The sequence below is a fragment of the Mustelus asterias genome, chromosome 14 (genome assembly GCF_964213995.1).
Source record: "Mustelus asterias chromosome 14, sMusAst1.hap1.1, whole genome shotgun sequence".
NCBI classification, from domain to species: Eukaryota; Metazoa; Chordata; class Chondrichthyes; order Carcharhiniformes; family Triakidae; genus Mustelus; species Mustelus asterias.
The window spans coordinates 50,951,376-50,974,637 of NC_135814.1; the positions used below are offsets into that span (position 1 = coordinate 50,951,376).

General features: G+C 44.6%; 1 protein-coding gene across 2 annotated transcripts in view; it reads left to right on the plus strand.

Annotated features, from left to right (window-relative positions):
* Positions 1 to 23,262, plus strand: part of kalrna (kalirin RhoGEF kinase a) — a 790,772-nt gene that overhangs the window by 621,469 nt on the left and 146,041 nt on the right. The window contains exon 1 of one of the 2 annotated variants that reach the window (XM_078228352.1): positions 11,118 to 11,324. The exons of the other annotated variant lie outside the window; for it this stretch is intronic. Coding sequence (XP_078084478.1) covers positions 11,237 to 11,324 — 88 coding nt within the window. The 5' untranslated portion in view covers positions 11,118 to 11,236. Of the gene's footprint in view, positions 1 to 11,117; positions 11,325 to 23,262 lie in introns of those variants that run through there. 2 annotated transcript variants of the gene reach the window in all.

Consider the following 23,262-nt stretch of genomic DNA (forward strand, 5'->3'; position numbering starts at 1 on the left):
GCCGAAGGGCCTGTTCCTGTGCTGTAATTTTCTTTTTTCTTTGTTCTTTGAGAAAACAGGGCCCAGTGTAGAAGTTGTTTTTCAGCCATCCAGACATGGTGTCCCAGTCATCATAGTTGATTTTGCAGGAATTTTCCTGAATGCTTATGGAACTGGCTTCAAGAAGGACATTAGCATTTGTTCAAATATCTACAGCTGCTCTGTACACAAGGAGTTTTGTTGACTGCGGAGGTCTTCGTTGTCAAACGCTCACTACTGTAGTTTATAAAAGGTTGAGCTGGTGCAACTGTTCTAGTGTTGACTCTCCTTGTCATTGGTGGCCTTTTGAGAAATCTATGCTGCTAAGTCAAGTGCTCAACATATTCTACAGGCTCTCCTTCAAATTATATAAGAGGTGGAATATTTGGCTAATCGGCTCTGGATTGATATGACCCGAATGTTTTGGCAACATTCAAGGTATGCAGAGTTGCTGAAATTGCAAGTGACTTGTAAATCTAGTACAGAATGGGCAATGCCACTGACTTTCACACATTCTAGATCTTGTATGCCTATAGTGGCCAATTTAGTTCTGGTACAGAGGTGATAATGTTAGAGTTTCCCATCTGGGCAGTATTTAATACTGACACTAGAGGGTAGTTCATCGGTGATGAGGTAGATAGCCACTGTCAGGTAGATTGTAAACAGTATGGAGGATATCAAAATATCTAGCGTGACACTGGTCGGGTTTTGAAGAAGACTGTTTCAATTCTCCCACACAAGGAGGTTGAATCATAACATCATGAAGCAGTTGCAGTATGTGATGAAACTTCTTGGATATCTAGATCATTGGAGCACAATCGTCAGAGCCTCACAATTAACTGAGTCAATTGTTTTGGTCAGGTTGATGAATGCAATTAAGTATTCCTGATATTGCTGCTGGCATTTTTCTTGGATTTGTCTGACAACAAAGACCAAGTCAGAAGTTTGTCTGGAAGATCTAAAGTCACGCTGCATCTCTGGGTGGATTTCTTCAGCCACACCCCCAAAGTCGGAGAATATGTCAAGATTATGTCTGCAATGGTCAAGAGAGAAATATTTTGATAATTTCCACAGTATAATTTATCTCCCTTCTTGAAGATAGTTACAATTGTCACATCCCTGAAGTTAGAGGTGGGGTGGGATGGGAGCTCGTTTTTCTCCCAAATGCGGAAGATGAATGCAAAGAGTTCTGATGTGAGCAAAAGGCCTTAGATACCACAGCTGGAGTACGATCAGGGCCCACAGGCTTTGTTGTTTTTCATCCATTTAATTGCTTGTTGCAGTTCTCCTATTGATGGTGGTTCACCCATGGATTCTATCACAGGATAATGGGGAATAGCCTGGAGAGCATCAGCTGCCACTGTGAATTCATGGTTGAGTTGTTGAAAATATTATTTCCAACATTGTCAAATGGCATTGTTGTCCTTGAGAAGAGAGACACCATCCTGTGAGCAGAGGGGAATTTGTCATTTTGGCCCTTGTGGCTTCAAAATAATTGTGCATGTCACGGTGGTCAGCGTATTGTTGGGTCTCTCAGGCTCTCTCTTCCCACTGCTCCTTCTTTCCAGATTTGGCTTTGGATGACAGTCTTGAGCAGTTGGAATGCTGCCTTCTTGACTTGCGACCCTGTTTTGCTGGGCAATGAAGGCTGTTTGTTTTACAGGATTGTCTTCAGCATTTCAGCATTGTCTTCATCGAACCAGCCTTGCTGATGATGATACTCAAACCCAATGGTCTGGGCACAGAGTCTAGTACAACTGGCTTTGTTTGTTCCTACTGTTCTGAACTGGAGTTGGATGTGAGACGATTTTCTAGATTGGTTGCGAGCTGCATTTGGAATTCTCTCTTTGCTTGGCTGCGTTAGGGCTGAGACATTGATCATCATCTTGTTGCCTTTTGGGCTATCTAATTCTTGGTACTGGGCAGATGTTCATCATTTATCAAGCAAGTCAGTCATCTGTCCAGGAGGCATCAGTCTCCTGCATGGATCAAGTGGTATAAACATCACTTCTCGAACAATGACATTAATACACGAGGTGCCAGTGTTTTGATCTAGGATGCCTCCATGTGGCTTTGTATTTGTCCTTCTGGCAGAAGAGGGTGTTTGGTATTAAGGGGCCATGCTGAGTGCACTTTCAGCTCAAGGACACCATTTGCATTTGCATTTCCACCCCATGTTTCCAAATGGCTTCTCTCCAGACATCGGAGCCTGGCATAATAAAGGGATAATGCATCATTTTCTGAAATCTGTGCAGTTCAAATTCTCTTTCCACACAGAATCATTGAACATACACTAGAAAAGGAGACCATTTGGTCCACTACATTAGCACCTGCACTTTGAAAAAGCTATCCAATTAGTCCCATTCCTTTCCTTCATTCCCAAAGTCCAATAAATATTTCCCTTTCAAGTACTTATCCAATTCCCTTTTGAAAGTTGCCATTGAATCTGCATCCATCAAACTGTGAGGAAGTACATTCCAGATCATAAGTTGCTTCTTTCCTCATGTCATTTATTAAATATTCATTCTTGGAGTGTAAGCATCATTGGCATTTATTGCCCATCCCTATTTGCCCTTAGGAAGGTGGAGTTGAGTCACCTTAATGAATTGCTGCAGGTGATGTAGTATGATGCACTCACAATGCTGTTAGGGAGGGAATTCCAGGGCTTTGACTCAGTGACAATGAATCATAGAAACCCTACAATGCAGAAGGAGGCCATTCGGCTCATCGGATCCGCACTGACAACAATCCCACCAAGGCCCACTACCCCACACAATCCCCCCCCTACCCCACACATTTACCCCACACAATCCCCCCGCTACCCCACACATTTACCCCACTAATCCCTCTAATCTACACATCCCAGGACACTAAGGGAAATTTTGCATGGCCAATCAACCTAACCCGCACATCTTTGGACAGTGGGAGGAAACTGGAGCACCCGGAGGAAATCCACGCGGACACGGGGAGAACGTGCAAACTCCACACAGACAGTGACTCAAGCCGGGAATCGAACCCAGATCCCTGGAGCTGTGAGGCAGCAGTGCTAACCGCTGTGCCGCCTGTGGCACGGTGACACACGGACAGTGAAGGAACTCCATCCAACATTTTAAATACTTCAGCTAAATCTTCCCAAAATCTCTACTTTTCTAGATTGGCAAGATATCACTCCATAAGCTCATAATAACTAAATGATTTTTGGCTATGAATCGTTCCATTAATCCCTGTTTTGAATGTTTCTCAATATCAGCCACCATGTTAGTGGACCAAAGCTGTTTTTAAAGTTCATCTTTGTCATGTAATTTTTCACTTTATTTCTGTGCCTTTCATGAATTCTATGAACCATGTAATTCCTACAGTGCAGAAGGAGGCTATTCAGCCCATCAGGTCTGCACCATCCCTCCAAAACAGCACTCCACTCAGGCCCATATCCCCACTCTATCCGCAAAATCCCACGCATTGATCATGGCCAGTCCACCTAACCTGCACATCTTTGGACTGTGAGAGGAAACCGGAGCACCCAGAGGAAACCCAGGCAGACACAGGGAGAACATGCAAACTCCACACAAACAGTGACCCCGACGCCAGAATTGAACCCGGGTCCCTAGCACTGAGGCAGCAGTGCCACCCTCCTGATGTTGCTGTTTGTATCATTTAAATAATAAGAGTTCTGAAGAAAATCATCTTTTAAAATATCATGGATTCTGGAAATTATAACTATCCAAAAAATTGTCTTTTATTAGTTGTATCAAATTGTCTTATGCCAGTGTGATTCAGTTATGCACATATTTTCTAGTCTCGTCCTCCTGGCTAATCTGACATGGATCAGTTTGCTAAACACAGTAAGAAGTTTAACAACACCAGGTTAAAGTCCAACAGGTTTATTTGGTAGCAAAAGCCACACAAGCTTTCAGAGCTCCAAGCCCCTTCTTCAGGTGAGTGGGAATTCTGTTCACAAACAGGGCATATAAAGACACAGACTCAATTTGCATGAATAATGGTTGGACCATTATTCAACCATTATATCCAACCATTATTCATATAAATTGAGTCTGTGTCTTTATATGCCCTGTTTGTGAACAGAATTCCCACTCACCTGAAGAAGGGGCTTGGAGCTCCGAAAGCTTGTGTAGCTTTTGCTACCAAATAAACCTGTTGGACTTTAACCTGGTGTTGTTAAACTTCTTACTGTGTTTACCCCAGTCCAACGCCGGCATCTCCACATCAGTTTGCTAAGTCAGAGCAAATGGTTTGTGCTATGACTGTACTGCCTGAACACTTCAATTTTATACACTGGGGCTAAAGTTAATTAAAGTACAACAGCCAAATCTCTTACTCCAATAGGTTAACGTCTTCACACTCAGTAGCCATTATTATGAATCCGAACTTGGCTCGACCAATTGGGAAAGCAAAAAAGCAAATTTCCTCTGCATATGTGCATTGCAGTGGGCAGAAACTTATGGGTTTCCAGGTATTCATGCTTTGGAACTTTATAATTTAAAAATAATTGCTTTGTGAGCCAACATCCTACTCCAGTTACCTCAGGCTGTTTGCAAATGCATTCCTCCACAATAACTCAACACACTTGCAGAATCAGGAATGCAGGCTGTGAATTTATAAGCTTGTGTTATGAAAGCAGATGTAACTCCAATTAATGTTGTAATTTTAAGATCTCGCCTCCACAATCCAGAACTGGTTTAGTATCTTAGCTGTTCGTGTGAAAAAAGAGCTTAGTGCTGTGTTATGCGTGTGTTGTTGCGGACATGAGAGAGAGAAACTGCATTTTATCCTCTCCCCATCTGTCATTAAAGAGAGGTGTTTTGATTTTATTTTAAGAGTAGGCAGTGGCATGTTTACCCAAACCACGGGCAGGATTTTCCAATTCCACCAAAGCCAACCCCCGCCACGTGTTCCCCGGCGGCGGGGCAGGCAAACCATGCAAATTGTTATTGAAGACCTGAAGATCCCATTGACAGCCAATGCCGAGCAGTCTCTGCCGCAGGAAAACCCAGCTAATGCAACAAGGTCAGAGAATAATCAGAAGGCCAGTTGTGAATTAGAAAAATCTGTACCCCTACTGTCCAATTGGATTTCCAGAAAGCAGACCGCTGGATTCTATTGCTTATCCTATTTTCTTTAGCCATAATTTATATTTGTTATGAAATATTTACCCTCTCTATTTTATTCAAGTAAACTTGTTTTACACCCAAAAAAGGAAGCTAAGTAGTCCTTCAATTAGGCTACTGCATTCTATGAGCAGTGCAATACCAACTTAATGCGTGACTATTGAATCATTGTTTCTGTTTGTGCAAAAGTCTTGTTTTTCCAGTTCTATAATGCTGCCTCAGAGTTTATTGTCATTCCAAGTTGCGTTTACTCACGCCTTGTAAATGAAAGAACTACAGACATGATTACAACAGTGACTGTCTTTCTAAAATTACTCCTTTGACTATAAAGCACTTAGATATCCGATGGTTATGAATGTTGCTATATAAAAGGAAGTGATTTTTTGATCAAATAGATTATTGAGTTCTTACTGAAAAACAGAAGATACAGGAAACACTCAGCAGGTTTGTCAGCCTCTGTGGAGAGGACAATTGAAATATGGTTTCAGGTAGCACTTAATAAGAACTGGAAAGAATGAAGAGTATTTAACAGGAAGAGAACAAAACATACACAGACACACATACACACGCACACACACACACACACACAGATACACACACACACATATATACACACACACACACACATATACACACACACACATATACACACACACACCACACACACGCACACACACACACATATACAAACACACATATACACACACACACACATATACACACACACACCACACACATACACACACACACACGCACGCGCACACACGCACACGCACACGCACACACACACACACACACGCACACACACACACGTACCACTTTCTGCTTTTCTTTCCAATTTCCAGTATTTACAATCTTTTGATTTTATTTACATTGAATCCTGTGCTATTTGCTCTGAAATAGATGAACAACATTTAGATTTTTTGCCTGATATTGTGGTTTCAAATGTCTAAAGGCTACAGAGATTGGTTGAGTGGTCAAGAACATGGCTGAATGCAGTGTGGCGTGCGAAATGTTTCAATGTGGTAGGAATTCCTTTTTAAAAGACAGTATTTTTGAATATAGAGTGACCTGGAAATATTTGCATTCAGAACAACCTCATTGCTGTACATGAAGAACAGAAAGTTAACATGCATTTAAACTGAGCAATTACCAAGGCATATGTTAGCTTTTGTTACAAAGGGATTGAAATACGAGTGTAAAGATGTCTTACTACAATCACAAATGGTATTGATGAGGTCACACCTAGAATACTGGGTGCCGTTTGAGTCCTTTTAGAACAGAGACTTAGGGCTGGATTTTATAGGGCGTTATCCAGCCCAACCCACATGATTCCAACAGCTACTCCACAGCAATTTAAATCTAGGAGCAGTATTAGTTGCTTTAAGGCGAGACTTCTGTCTCTTTCATGGGTGGAAGTCCCACCTTAGAGAGCAGTTGGCCAATCAGATTTTTTTCAGAACTTCATTCAAGGGACGTGGGCATCGCTAGCTTGGTCAACACAGGCCCGCAGCAGTTCTCCAACATAGCAGCACAACTCCCAACATAATTTAGAGGCCCCTTAATACCACCCCTCACCAGACCATTTGGTTAACCCCCCAACCACTGAATGCCTGACATCTGCTTGCACCCCCATGCACCACCCACATAGCCACTGACTCAATATGCACCAATGTTGTCTCCACTAAATCCTGCAAATCCACTGGCAGGACTAGGTGTACCAACTTGAAAGTCTTCTCCCAAGTCAATGTCCCCAGTATTGAAGCACTGGTCATGCTCGACCAGCTGCGATAGGTGGGCCACATTGCTCGCATGCCCAACACAAGACTCCCGAAACAAGTGCTCTACGCTACTTGCTCTACAATGCTCCAATAAAACCCTGAATTCAAACACACCATTATTGATACTAAAAAACCTACTCCAGTGCAAAGAAATGTAATCCTTTCAGTGCCTACTAGGTTTGTAAACAAACAAAAAACCATGTTAAAGGCAAATTCTCTTATTATGGCCTCTTAAAAGTTTCAACTATTCTTGTATCAATAGATCACCTGCTGAACTGAAGCCATTAGTAGCTTTGAAACCCAGCCAAGCATTCATAATTCCTATGGCCATCATAATAAAGGTTTCCAGCTACATTTGAAACTGAAGGCACGGCATGGTGTCACATTTCCATTGCTAGGCAGAGTACCAGCCAATCAATGGAGGGGAACTTTCAAAAGCAGCATTTTTAACAGCAAGAGCTATCAGTTCATTTCAACTGTCAATTGCTAAAACATGACAACAAAGGCTAACAGGACACCGTTTTCACATTTTTAATGTATTTTAGCACATGTAACATTGGAAAAGTACTGTAATGCATGATGGTAATTACACAATGCTGGTCAGTGTAAGGGTCAATTAAACTTGACATGACAGATAGCCATGATGAACCACTGCATTAGAAACACATCTATATTAGAATATGACATCTGATAGTGACATTTGAAGAGTTTTTTCAGACTATTGCTGATGCCTCAGCGTGCTTCCCCCACTCATCAGAATTCTCTAAGGAGGTGCATTTTTAGGGCTTACAAAACCTGCACTAACTCACAAAAATAGTGTACGAGAAGAAATACTGTGATCCTCACAACAGGGATCCCCGCATTCCAAAGAGGTGGTTTGTGTGTTTGTACCTAAAAAATATGGGGCTAAATCTTACCAAAAAATGTCTCTCCAGATCTTACGGCACTCTCAAAAAAACAAGGCAGTGGCAGGGAAGTGTTTCATGCCGTCACACTGGGGGACGGGACTTCAACCCACTGGTAAAATCCAGTTGCACAAAGATCCCAACACCATCTTTAAAGCACGTCCCGATCATAACTTGAGTAAACCTCCCCCCCCCCCCCACCCCCCCCACCCCCACAGCTCACCACAGAGGTCTCAGGGACCCCCCCCCCCCCCGGCCACGATCATCGGCCTCTTCTTCCCCCCACACTCTGAGCCGGCGCCCACATCTCACCCCCACCGGGGTGTGAACAGCTGGACAATTCCAACCTACATGTCTGCTACGCACCAGTTCCAAATTTTAAATTTTGAATATTGTAATGAAGGTTACCACTTTGTATGAGCTGATAACAGAATAGGTGATAGAGTGCAGGAAACTGGCAGAGCTTCAGGTGGTAGCAGAAGGATATAAAAAAAATAGAAGAGCAATTGGTGTATATATACATTTTGAGTTGCAAATGTTAAACATCTAATATCTTGGCTTGGGCCGGAGTGTTGGCTTCAGTTATCAGCTGGATTACCTCTCAGTAGAACCAAAAAAGTGGTTCATTGTGACAGTGGAATAGCTTCAGTCTGTAAGTGAGCTATCAAATGCCAAGGCAGTTCATCAGAAGCTACAATGTGACCCTCAATGGATTGTATTTGACAATGGTTGGCAGGGTAATTGGGAGGGAGGATATGGATTGTGATTGGAGATTAAGCACTGAAATGTTAGAGATTGTGGAGTATCAATAAAGAAAACAAACACTGGTTATTTATTTCACAAGCTACAAAGAAAGGAAAAGTTTGAATAAACGTGAGAAAGAACAAAATTTCCGACACTTGATATAGGCCGCAGTTCACCCGGATTGGGACTAAGAGCCCTCGCCAGCGGGAAAACTGAAGTGTTTCCTGCTGATACTGCCAGCGTCCAGTAGCTGGGATTCACTCGTCTTAAAAATGCAAATGAGGCCATCCGGAGAAATCCGCCAGCCAGCCCCGCTGTTCAGAGATTGAGGCGCCATTTTTAAAGAGATGCGATGGGAAATGTGGCGTTTAAAGTGACCGTCAACATTTTCACAGCGACAGGCAGGAATGAAGATGTTGATCATAGAGCTGCCTGAAATCACAGTGCCAGGGGTGAACTTCATGTCTACCAGGGCTAGAAGGGGCAGGCCAGCCACGAGATCCCAAGGCAGAGCGGTGAAGTCAATCAGTTGCCCTCAGCCCGAATCTCCAGGACCCTTGGGGGACCAGTTGCCACACCAGTGGGTGTGGGCACTGCCAAGGAGCATTGCCTTAACAGGGGCCTGAGTAGGGGTTTGAGGTAGGAGGGGGACTCCTTAGAGTTTGAGGGGGGAAGGTCTGAGTGAGGTCAGAGGAGGAGGGAAGGATCGCCTTCATGCCTGTGTGGTGGGGGTGACTCATTATTTGAATGGTGGGGGTAGGATGCGCTTCTTTGCTGAGGGGTTGGTGGTGCTCCCTGGGACCCTCAGGGTCTAGCACACCATGCCCAGGCTGATCATTACCAGCATAAAGCCTGCCGGAGCATTTCCTGCTGGAGAGGCGGATGAATGGAGGGGGACCAGTGAATGGGCCGTCAAACTCATTGTAATACAATTAGTGGGTTTGCATAATTATCCCGCCTGGCAGAAATCCCAATTTTTGGCCAATGCCCCATTCAGCGGGACGCCGGGATTCCCGCTGACCATCTGATGAGGGTAGTGTATCTCCCCCCCACCCCAATCTGATGCTTAGTGTAGTAAATACCAAACTCTTCAATTTGCTTCGGAAATAGAGGAAATAATGGGGGAAAAATGGAAGGTAAAATAAGCTAACGTGAAGTCTGGTGGAGACCAGAGTGTCACTGTAGACTCGGGGAATTTTACAGTAACTTCATTGCAGTGCTAATGTAAGCCTACTTGTGACTAATAAATAAACTTAAGTTTTTTTTAACAACCTTCCTTCCAAAGCAGTCACCTGCATAATTCTATATAGCAACTGGAGAAAGTTCCAGAAATTACTAAAAATGTGATGTTGAACATTTCTAACTTGGAGCATACTGAAAATTTAAAGGTTTCTTAATTACAGCCTAATTATATAATTTTGCATTTGTTCATACTTATTGAAGGAATATATATTGACAAGTTTATTCTTGTTTGGAGAGAAGTGCATTAATTTAATCCCTGTGATGTTGCAAGCAAATGATGGGTGTCAATAGAATATTATGTCTTTTTTATTTCCCAATACTTTTCAGAATGATGATGTCCTTTCATATTGTGTTATAGAAGGTAGTTCAGCATCTTTATCCATGAGGACCAGATTTTATTCCCTTCCCTTATTAGTCCGACCAAAATGCATTACCTCACAATTTTCAGGGTTAAATTTAATTTGCCATTGTTCTGCCCATCTGCCCAGCCCGTCTATATCATCCTGTAATTGCTCCTCACTATTTACCACACCACCCATTCTTGTGTCATCTGCGAACTTATTGATCATATACCTCCAAACATTCACGTCCAGATCATTACACTACAAACAACAAGGGACCCAGCACCGATCCCTCCGGTACACTACTGGACACAGGCTTCCAGTCACGAAAATAACCTTCGACCGTTACCTGCTTCCTCCCACTAAGCCAATTTTGGATCCAGTTTGCTAAACTGTGCTGTCACCCTCGACGCTGACAATAGTAGATAAAATCACCCTTACCTTCTAGAATCACGGTTGACAGCAATGTTTTTGAACCAAACTGTTCCATTTTTGAGTTTGCGCCTGACTGTGGAGTTATAGTAGTTATACCGAGAGGGTTAAAACAAAAAGCACAGAACTGAATTCTGATTTCCTTTCTAACCACTTTTATATATTCAGTCATGACCTTGAATACACACAAAATTTCCACAGCCAAACAGATATCAAATTGTGCCTGTGGTAAATCTAAAATCAGTGCGTATTACATTCATGGTTTCATTTTGTTGCCTTCTCAATGTTAGGTTGATGATACTGATACGTGATGTAAATGAAATGGTAACAAGTAACACATTGTGTTGAACTGTGATTAGTTAACACAAGCGTGGATCTATAGTTAGTGCAGTGCAGTGATTGATTCAGTTCACAGGTGTGTCTGTTCAAAGTTGTTTGTGTAGGTCAGTGTTGACATTCGTTTGCTAATGGAAGTTTTCTGCACCAGCCTCGGTTTGACTCCACCCTCAGCTGGGAAGTGCCTTTGCCATTACTCAGTAGAGCAGATTGCAGAGAGTCGACAATGATAACTACAGCTTCCTATAACATCTGCTGTGCCTGCTCATTCAGTATTTGTGCGTACCTGCCATGAGAACTATCAAGGAAGCATGAGGGCTGGTACTGAATGCTGTTCTTGCCGGTGCTGTATTAAAAGGATCCTGGCAAAGTGTTACTGTTGCTGTTGGAGCTGTAGAGGTCAGTTATTTGCACTTTATTTTTTGGGAACCAGCAATGAAAGCTGTGATTGTTCAGGAACTGAGCAGCTTTTTCCAAAGTAAACTTATATTTTAGTGTATCTGGAAACATAAAAGCTTTTTGTCAAATGTTTTTTAAAATGTCTGGAAAAAGAATATCTCTTGTGGTCCCTTTGTGCTGATCAAGCCCTTTATATTGTATATGGGGTTACCTTGCGGTAGAACTATACAATAAAACCCATAATTTATCAATGCACAATGGGTATTATTCTAAGAAATTCTATTAAGTTGATGAAAATCTGGACAGGATCTCAGGCAATTCTCTTTTAAAGGATAGTTACATATTTAAAACTTTGCATGTTCCAAAAATAAATTGCCTACACATAAAATATTTCATATGTATTGGTGAGAGATTATGTGTAAAGAATGCATGGTTTTAAAGTCTCTGAATATGTGGAGGTTTAAAACTTAGGTTATGTTGAAGTTTCAGTGTCTTTATCTTTCCAAAGATTGGTTTAAGCTATTGCAGCAGCAAGTTTCATAGTAAATTCACTGTGAAGCATTGTTGTAATTTTTGAATTGCTTGTACTTGGGGGTGGCAACAATATAGGTTAACTTTGTTCTTACAAACTAACTTTCCCATGGGAGGAGCTGGAATGTATGAGAGCATTGCGCTAATGCCCAATAGAGAGTCATTTAACTTTGTGTCTTCTGCAATTGGGTGTTCTTGTAAGCTGAAACTTCCAGAATAAAACTGCATTGTTATAAGTAACAACATGACCTGTGAACATTTCTTTCTGTTGTCAGGACAACTTCAAAAGCCTTTTTAATAACTGAGGACCTATGGCCCTTACCTAATTATTTGGCTTCATTTTGGGTTCCTTAAGTAATCTTTCTCTCGATTGAATTAAACAGACGTTTTTGCTGAAGGGAGTAACTTTGTTTTTTCTGTATCACAAGATACAAATTAACACCAGGGCTTGTAACTTTTTCATATGTTGTGTGAATCAGGGGTGCTCAAACCTTTGGCTTCTCAGGCCCCTTCCCTTATTATAAAAATTCCATGGACTTCTGTAACGCCAGTACTTTTTTCTGTGTAGAAATTAGTTACACAATGAAACGCATTGTTTTTGTTTTACTTAAAAGGAAACTTATTATTCATGTTTGTTTTCAAATCACTCCATGGCCTTGCCCCTCCCTGTATCTGTGACCTCCTCCAGCCCCTACAGCCCACAGATCTCTGCGTTCCTCCAATCCTTGACTCCTGTGCATCCAAGATTTTCATCGCTACATCTTTGATGTCTGCACTTTTAGTTCCAAGTTCTCAAAGGGTGGTCCGTAAGGATCCTCCTGGTGGTCCATCAGCTAAATAAAATGCAAGACCACAGCTGAGACCGTACGGGAAAACAAGCAGACTACTTTGCATGACATCACATAACTACATTGACTCTGATGTTCATGGCATGATTTGTCATAAGCCTGCGCAACTGCCATGTTGTTTTATAAGCAAAATTAATGTTACCGTAACAACTGCAAGGTTGGACTTTCAGCACATGTGAAGCAGAAAACAAGAAGGCCAACTGGTCAAGACATGAGCTGTCCAGCTTGGAGCTGAACATCATGATGCGCGATTAATTCACTCGGGAGGCTAGATCGTACCCGGGAATAAAGGCTTTTATTCGCAACAAGAATAGAGCATACTGCTTAACAATACAATCCCAGACTAAAGGGTCACTAGGAAGTGCAGTGACCTTTATACTCCTATAGGAAGGCGGAGCCAACCGGAGTGTACCACAGAACAATGCCAACAGGTGGAACACCCCAACCCTAACCCCAACAGTAACAAGAGTAACATATGTACAAGTACCCATAGTGATAACCATCTATGGTTCAGTACCCATAGTAGTAACCATCTATGGTTCACCACATTCACCCCTCCTTTAAAAACAAAGGCTGGTGGGGCAAAAAAACAGTACGAACTGTCCATATATTCACAAGTTCAGTCGTATCGGAGGTCTGCACCGTCTCTGCGACCTCCGCAGCACTGGCGGTAGTGCCGGTTCTGGTGACCATGGTGTCCCTCTCTCCAAGGTGGTGTCCAGTGACTCCTCCAGTTCCTCACGCACGGGTGGACTTCGAGGTGGCGACAATCTCCTGGACTCAGGCAAGCTGTACACGGGAGTAAGAGGATTAAGTGGAGGTCCCGATACTGCCCACGCGGTGTCAGGAGGGGAGAGAATGGGCAAAGGAACCCTAACCAGGGGTGCGGGAGCGACAGGGGTTTCCAGGTCCCCTGCAGGCGCCAGATCTCGGATAGAGACCGTGTCCTCTCGCCCGTCAGGATATGCTACATAGGCATATTGAGGGTTGGCGTGCAGGAGATGGACCTGTTCAACCAAAGGGTCGGACTTGCGGGCCCTAACATGCCGCCGCAGGAGGACAGGTCCTGAGTACGTCAACCAAGACGGCAGTGAGGTCCCAGAGGAAGACTTCCTAGGGAAGGTAAACATCCGCTCATGTGGGGTAGCATTGGTTGCCGTACACAGGAGGGACCGGATTGAATGGAGCGCATCAGAAAGTACCTCTTGCCAACGGGAGACTGGAAGACCCCTAGACCTTAACGCCAGTAAGACAGCCTTCCAGACTGTAGCGTTTTCTCTTTCGACCTGCCCGTTACCCCTGGGGTTGTAACTCGTAGTCCTACTTGAGGCAATTCCTTTAGAGAGCAGGTATTGCCTCAAGTCGTCGCTCATAAACGACGAACCCCTATCACTGTGGATATAACTGGGGTAGCCGAACAGGGTAAAAAGACTCCGCAGGGCTTTGATGACCGTGGCAGCGGACATGTCAGAACAGGGAATGGCAAAAGGGAATCGGGAGTACTCGTCAACCACGTTGAGGAAATGCACATTCCGATCTGTCGAAGGAAGGGGGCCCTTGAAATCAACACTCAGTCGTTCAAAAGGGCAAGTGGCCTTAATGAGGTGTGCCCTGTCAGGTCGGTAGAAGTGCGGCTTGCATTCAGCACATACCTGGCAGCTTTGAGTTATCGACCTGACATCCTCTATGGAGTAGGGCAGATTCCGGGCCTTTACAAAACGGAAGAGCCGAGTGATCCCCGGATGGCAGAGATCATTGTGGAGGGCCTGTAGCCAGTCCTCCTGCACACTGGCACATGTTCCATGCAACAGGGCATCTGAGGGCTCATTGAGCTTCCCCGGACGGTACATGATATCATAGTTGTAGGTGGAGAGTTCGATTCTCCACCTCAAGATATTATCATTCTTAATTTTTCCCCTTAACATGTTGTTGAACATGAATGCCACGGACCGCTTGTCCGTGAGCAGGGTAAATCGTTTTCCAGCCAAATAATGGCGCCAATGCCGTACGGCCTCCACAATGGCCTGAGCCTCTTTTTCCACAGAGGAGTGCCGAATTTCAGGGCCTTGGAGGGTGCGAGAGAAAAAGGCGACGGGCTTGCCCGCCTGGTTAAGTGTGGCGGCCAGGGCGAAATCAGATGCATCACTCTCCACCTGGAAGGGGATGGACTCATCGACAGCGTGCATCGTGGCTTTCGCGATGTCAGCTTTTATCCCTTCAAAGGCTAAGCGAGCCTCTGCTGCCAGGGGAAAAGAGGTAGATTTTATGAGCGGACGGGCTTTGTCCGCATAATTGGGAACCCACTGTGCGTAATACGAGAAGAAGCCTAAGCATCTTCTCAGTGCTTTGATGCTAGTGGGTAGGGGAAGTTCAAGGAGGGGACGCATACGGTCTGGATCGGGGCCGATTACCCCGTTTTCCACCACGTATCCGAGGATTGCTAGGCGGTGCTTGCTGAATACACACTTCTCCCTGTTATAGGTCAGATTCAGGCGAGACGCAGTGCGTAAAAACTTCAGGAGGTTGGCGTCGTGGTCCTGCTGGTCATGGCCGCAGATAGTGACGTTGTCCAGGTACGGGAAGCCCGTAGCCCGTTTTGGTCCACCATTCGGTCCATCTCATGCTGGAAGACCGAGACCCCATTAGTGACGCCAAAAGGGATCCTTAGGAAGTGGTAGTGACGGCCATCCGCCTCAAAGGCCGTGTATTTTCGGTCCTCTGGGCGAATGGGGAGCTGGTGGTAGGCTGACTTCAAGTCGATGGTGGAGAACACCCAGTACTGCGCAATCTGGTTGACCATGTCAGATATGCGCGGGAGAGGGTACGCGTCCAGCTGCGTGTACCTATTAATGGTCTGACTATAGTCTATGACAATCCGGGGCTTGTCTCCAGTCTTGACCACCACGACTTGTGCTCTCCATGGGCTAGTGCTAGGTTGAATGATCCCTTCCCTGAGGAGCCGCTGAACCTCAGATCGAATAAAGATCCGATCCTCAGCGCTGTAACGCCTGCTCTTAGTTGCGATGGGCTTGCAGCCTGGCACGAGATTTTCAAATAAAGAAGGCGGGGTAATTTTGAGTGTCGAGAGACTGCACGTGGAGCGCGCTGGGCAATTTGGAGGCTGCTGTTCTCCCACTGAAAATGGAGGGAGTGGCCCATCGTACTGCAGGGTCACACTCCTCAGGTGGACCATAAAGTCTAGCCCCAGGAGTACCGGAGCGCAAAGGTGCGGTAACACGAGGAGCCTGAAGTTCTAATAAACTGTGCCCCGCACCATTAGAGTTACCACGCAGCTCCCAAGAACGGTAACAGATCGGGACCTCGACGCCATAGAGATTGTCTGCCTGACAGTTTGTACGCGGAGAGCGCACCGTTTCACGGTATCCGGATGAATGAAACTCTCCGTGCTCCCGCTGTCAAACAGACAATGTATCAGGCGTCCGTTTACCTCTATGTCCATCATGGACTTGTCGAGTTTGTGAGGCTTGGCCTGGTCCAGGATGATTGACGCCACTAATGGTCGACGATGAGGACCCCTGCTGGTCTTCTGCGGCCGGTGTCGACCAAAATGGCTGCGCCCATGGATTGCACATGGTCGATGGCGTTGAAAGTGGCGGCACCCGCAGGTCGCACGTGTCTTGCGTCGTCGTCCTCAGGAATGGCGGCGCCCGTGAATCGCACGTGGTTGAAGACATCGACGAAGCTGGAGACGAGGAGACAGATCCTGGGGAGTCACACGCAGCACTGCTTGGCTTCGAAGGGGGCTTCGCTCGGCACACTTTAGCATAGTGCCCTTTCTTTCCACAAGCGGAGCAAAATACCGTCCTGGCCGGACATCTCTGGCGAGGGTGCTTCGCCAATCCACAGAAATAGCACCGTGGGCTTCCTGGAGCTGCTGCAGCCGTCAGGTCCGAGGTTGAAAGCACGATCGCGCAGTTCCTGGGAGCCGCTGGGTAGAGTTGAGTCGGTGGCTGTACTTGCCACGAAGTTCCCACGTGGTCGGTGGGGTAAGTTTCAAGACTTCTGGAGGCCATTTCCATCGCATCAGCCAATTCTACCGTCTTAGCTAGGTCCAAGTTACCTTGCTCTAGCAGCCGCAGGCGAATATAGGATGAGCCGATTCCCGCCACGAACGCATCTCGGATCAGATCGTTTGTGTATTGAGTAGCCGACACAGGCTTGCAATTGCAGGCTCTGGCTAGCTGCTGAAGTTCGCGCAGGTACTGTCCCGTCGTTTCGCCGGGCTGCCGCCGTTGAGTGGCTAGTAGGTGACGAGCATGAATCTCGTTTGGCGGTTTATGGTACAGCTTCTTGAGTAATTCGATGGCCTCTTTGTAGTCTTGGGAATCACAGATTGTTGCATACACAGTGTCGCTTACCCTTGCGTGGAGGACCCGCAATCTGTCGGCATCGTTTTGGACTGCTGTTGAGGCGTCGATATAATCCTGGAAACACTTCAACCAATGGTCGAAAGTGTTCGACGCTCCAGCGGCACGCGGATCTAAGGTTAGCCGATCGGGTTTCAGCATCTGCTCCATTTTATTTTTCAGAACAAAATTTGTTGCGAATAAAATTGATGCGCGATTAATTCACTCGGGAGGCTAGATCGTACCCGGGAATAAAGGCTTTTATTCACAACAAGAATAGAGCATACTGCTTAACAATACAATCCCAGACTAAAGGGTCACTAGGAAGTGCAGTGACCTTTATACTCCTATAGGAAGGCAGAGCCAACCGGAGTGTACCACATAACAATGCCAACAGGTGGAACACCCCAACCCTAACCCCAACAGTAACAAGAGTAACATATGTACAAGTACCCATAGTGGTAACCATCTATGGTTCAGTACCCATAGTGGTAACCATCTATGGTTCACCACACATCACCTCATTAGTGTCTTATCAAAAGCAGCACAATTCTTCCCATTAATTCTGATTAGATTTTCAGCAGTGGCGCACAAAAGGGGGTTGGGTAGACCAGAAGTTAGTCCACAGAGTCTTTTGTCCTGCCTAAGTGGTCTGCGGATGGAAAGGTTTTGAGACCCCCGCTTTAGCAGGCTAGTCCCACTGGAATTTCTTAACCCTGAATCTCTTTGCCTCTCTCTATCCCACTCTGTTCTTTTAAAATGTTCCTTAATCACCACCCGCCTCCTCCCACTGCATTTCATCTTTCAGTTATGTGTACTCCTCTTTGGCTCAAAATCAAATTTTGTTTGACAATACATCTGGATGTTTTGTTCAACCATCCTGGTTCCCCTGAATAAATGAAAACTGTTGAGGCAGTGGGAATTCCCAAAATTCCCACATTCTACTGCATACAGCATAGATTTGTTTGGTGACTATTCCGTGGGCGGCACGGTAGCACAGTGGTTAGCACTGCTGCTTCACAGCTCCAGGGACCTGGGTTCGATTCCTGGCTTGGGTCACTGTCTGTGTGGAGTTTGCACATTCTCCTCGTGTCTGTGTGGGTTTCCTCCGTGTACTCCAGTTTCCTCCCACAGTCCAAAGATGTGCGGGTTAGGTTGATTGGCCATGCTAAAAATTGCCCTTAGTGTCCTGAGATGCATAGGTTAGAGGGATTAGTGGGTAAAGATGTAGGGATATGGGGGTAGGGCCTGGGTGGGATTGTGGTCGTTGCAGACTCGATGGGCTGAATGGCCTCTTTCTGTACTGTAGGGTTTCTATGATTGATTTAATGAATAGCAGAACCAGCCCAAAATAGAGGAAACAATTGGGTTAAACCAGTTATGAATTATTCAGCGGGTATAATCTATCATTTTGTGACTGTGAAATTTAACTGGATTGACCCATAATTTATTCCCTCACCTTGAAAAATGTCTGCCTCATTTTGGTCGACCTGTGAGACATTGAACCAAGGTCCTGTCAGCCCCTTCATATGAAAGATCCCATTGCACTGTTTGAATATTTATCCCTAAATCAATATCATTAAAAAAGATAATCCGGTCATTACCACACTGCTATTTGTGGGAGCTCATTTTGTACAAATTTGCTGCCGGTTTCCTACTTTACAGCAGTGTCTAATCTTAAAAGGCACTTTGGGACCTCATGCAGTCATGAATAGTACCAGATAAGTGCAAGTCTTTCTTTCTAATAGAATTTAAATTATCTTGAATTTCTTGAAGATTTTCTTCCCTGGTTTGTAAAATCTTCCCTCTTGTACCCTGAGTTCTCTGATTAAAGCTACTCTTTCTCTGGAAAAATCGGGTCACTGTGAGTGATACGAGCTCCAGACAATCTGATCACCACCTCTGTCAATGTGAGTGTCAGACACTCACCAGGAGCTTCCCTACTGGCTAGACACTGTGGGAAGGCCTGGTTTACAGGTATCAATTCTGTTGAAAGAGACTTGCATCAGAGCTTGCATGTTTAGTTTAAATTTTTATTTTAATTGACAATTATCTTTGTCCTGTTGACTCGGTGACGTGTTTTGGGGAAACACTTGAAACCTTCTCGCGGTCCAGAGAACCAGAGTGTAGAGCAGTGGTGGGCAATCTGCAGCCCAGGGGCCACATGCGGCCCTGAGCAGGGTTCTGAGAGTGGCCCAAGAGACATTTTGTTGACCGTTGCCCACGGGCAGATTTGTCACATTCTCCTGATTCTCATCCACATAGTTTTTTTACCTACCTGTTTGACTGAATTGATACGCATGTAAAGCAAGGGTAAGTGAAATGAGGTGCCCTATGATTGCGCACAACATTGACTGTGTACTCCTTCTGCATCCAAAGTGTACTCATTATGAAATATTCAGCATGTATTAAATGTATTTAATCTTATTCATTGGGTCATGGTTAGTGAACAGGGCTGATTTCAATCTTGCGGCCCACTGAGATGAAAGAGGGCCTCTCTTGTAGCCCACTCACAAATCTAGTTGCCCATCACTGGTTTAGAGTCCCTGGTGTAAATCATTAAATAATTTGCTGTGCATTTGTTGCCCCCTAAGCCACAACTGAAATTTGGATGTCATTATGAATTATTTGTGGATGTCTAAATATCATATTTAGCTACTGTATTGCTGGGTTAAATGCACCAGCTTCTGACTATAGTTAGGTTCATCAGCAAGGTAACCAGACATGTGGCTGCTTGAATGGCCCATTTAAATACATTCTATTCATGAGATGCCAGCAAGGGAATTTCCCAGTTGGGAATTTATATTACACCTTCGTTAGTTAAAGACTAGCTGTACCTACTGATTTAGATTGATGAAATCGAGGAAGTTTCTTCACAGGAAAAACAGTAAAAGCAGGTCTTGAAATCCGGCAGGGTAAATATGGCTCGATTATTTATTTCTGTTCTGTTTAAAATTGTACAGGACAACTTCAAAATTGAATAAAAATAAAAGATGTGGTGAAAGAGAAAAGAAAAACTTTCAGTTATGTAGCAATTTCCACAATGTCCAGGCATCTCAAATCGCAAATGAAGCACTTTTGAAGTGTTGTCACTGTTATAAGATAGGAAATACAGCAGCCAAATTATGCACAGCAAGCTCCCACAAGCTGCAATGTGATAGTGACCAGATAATCTGACTTTTGCAATGTTGATTGAGGTATAACTATTTGCCAGGACACCAGGGCTAACTTCGTTGCTCTTTTTTGAATAGTGCCATGGGATATTTTGTGTCCCATTTGAGAGGGTCACAGGTTTAAGTCTTATCTGAGAAACGACGCCTCCGACAGTGTTAGAGTGTTAGCCTGGATCTTTGTGTTCAGATCCTTGAGTGGGGTTTGGACCTGGAACCTTGCAACTCGGAAGCAAGGGCTTTTCAGCCTGGGAAGGAATTATCTTGGAGCTGATCATATTAAGTATGTAATGCTGTTAATGGTTAACCCTTGGATATTCCATTCAATTCAAATTTGGAAATAGGATTAGGACTCGGGAGCATGGGTTCAAAGTCATAAAAAAGTAATAAACTGATATCAGAAAATTTATCTTCGCAAAACAAGTGATCAATATGTGGGAAAAATTCTAGATGGAGTAGTGGGGGCACAAACCCTGGAATTGTTGAGATAAATTACACAAGGATCGCTCACAAGGATGGATGAACTATGCTTTCCTCGTCTGTAATTATCTAGTGACGTTATTGCTACAATTCCAGACTCTGTCCCGGTTACATTGTAGGCGGATCCGAGAGTAATAGTGGCACCACACAAACAATTGTCCAATTGCCCCAAAGTGATTGTCAAAATGTTGTCTCTTCTCATACCTCTTCCCAGAGGGTGGTCACTGCTGGTCAACTGTGGAAAAAAACTTGATGGCTTCTACCCCCAATCCAGGCTTTTCCCAATCACTTTAGAAATCATAGAAACCCTACAGTGCAGAAGGAGGCCATTCGGCCCATCGAGTCTGCACCGACCACAATCCCACCCAGGGCCTACCCCCACATATTTTACCCGCTAATCCCTCTAACCTACACATCCCAGGACTCTAAGGGGCAATTTTTTTTTTTAACCTGGCCAATCAACCTAACCCGCACATCTTTGGACTGTGGGAGGAAACCGGAGCACCCGGAGGAAACCCACACAGACACGAGGAGAATGTGCAAACTCCACACAGACAGTGACCCGAGCCGGGAATCAAACCCAGGACCCTGGAGCTGTGAAGCAGCAGTGCTAACCACTGTGCTACCGTGCCGCCCGAGTTTACCTGTAGTTACGCAGGCACATGAAACACCATCTGCATTTTCAACAGTAGCAATACCACTTGCTCACCATGTCACTCTAGAACTGAGCTTGGGGTAGCTGCCACTCGCAGTGCTCTCTAAGAGGGGTAAGGAAATAGCCAAATCAGCAACACGGTTTCAACATTCTCACCATAGTGTTATTTTCCAACCTGTTCTATCACAGATGAAATGCTTGCCTCATGTTTTGTAAGTTAGGCACTTTCTAGACACTCGCAAACAGCAAATAAGATCATGTCTAAGTGATTTTGGAATTAGCTTTGGGTGTGTTCTGTGTCATTACCTACTTAGGTCAGCTGCGAACTGGAATTGTTTTGGAGCGTGGAGTACTCCCAAGGTTACTTGCTAACACTGCAGTTCTTGAGAAAAGTTTCACCAGCGGAGCTTATGCATAAATTTGCCTCACTCGGGTGTGTGCTGCAGCTGTTAAAAGCACTGCTCTGAGCTCTGTTGCTCGTAATGCATAAAATAATGGAATTAGCATCCAACGCAAGATCATCCCGCCTGAGGAAGATCATTTGGGCCAGTTTAATTTATCCTTCCTTAGAGACCCCAGATTACCCATTGCAGCACCTAATTATTTCTGAAATAAGTGCAGTTTTCATCTGTTACTTTGTTATCTCTGTTCTTTGTGTAAAGAAAAAGAACAACATGCTCTTGTATACGCTCCAGAATGGCTCACAGGAATATTATCTGACAAAAATTTGATATTGAGCAACGTAAAACTTATATCAGGACAGATGGCCAAATGCTTGATCAAAGAGGTAGGTTTTAAGGAGTGACTTAAAAGAGAAAAGTAGGGTGGAGAGCCAGAGAGAGGTTTGTGATGGGAATTGCAGGGTGCGATCTTGCTAGCTGTTCACACCACACTCCCATTGCAGCGAGTTCAGGGAATTTGGCGCCCAGCCAAATCTCCATTCACTGTAGCGAGATGGGAAAATCCCACCAGCGTGAATGGTGGTAATATTCCGGCTGCAGAATTTAGGTCCGAGACAGCTAAAGAGAGCAAGTCAAAGCAGGGGATGTACAAGAGACTAGAATTGAAGGAGCATGACTATCTCTGAGGATTGTGCGGCTCAAGGGGCCAGATGTAGTTTTTTGAAAATGAGAATTTAAAAACCAACGTGTGGCTTAAGTGCGTGCAAATGTAGAATAGCAAGTGCAGGGGTGATGGATGAACAGGATTTGGTTCATGTTGGAATATGGGTAGCAGAGTTTTGGATGAGTTTAGGTTTATGCAGGGTGGACAGTGGGAGGCCAGCCAAAAGTGCATTGGGATAGTCAAATCTAGAGGTGACAAACAGCAAGGATGAACTTTCAGCAGCAGATGAGCTGAGGCAGGAGCTGAGTTGGAGTGAAAATAGGCATTCTTAGTGAAAGCATAGATATGTATTCGGAAGCCTATCTTTGGGTCAGTTATGATACCAAAGTTACGAACAGCCTATTTCAACTTCAGATAGTTCTCGGGGAGAGGACAGGGTTTATGAGTAGGGAACGGGGTTTTACTGGAGACTGGAAGGAATGGCTTTGGTCTGAATGGTATTTAGTTGGAGGAAATTTCTATTAATCCAGTTGGATAAGGAGTCTGACAACTCGGTTATAGTGGAGGCTTTGAGAGGCATGGTGGTAATGTAGAGTTGGATGTTGTCAGCGACCTGTGCAACCCTGATGCTGGGTATTTGAATGATGTCACCAAATAGATGAAAAATAGGACAGGGCAAGGTTGGATCCTTGGGGGACACCTAGAGGACAGTGCACAGGGATGGACAGAGAAGCGTGGCAACTAATTTTCTGGCTATAACTGGATAGGTGGGACTAGAAGCAGATGAATACAACCCTACCCAGCTGAACAGCAGAGGAAAGG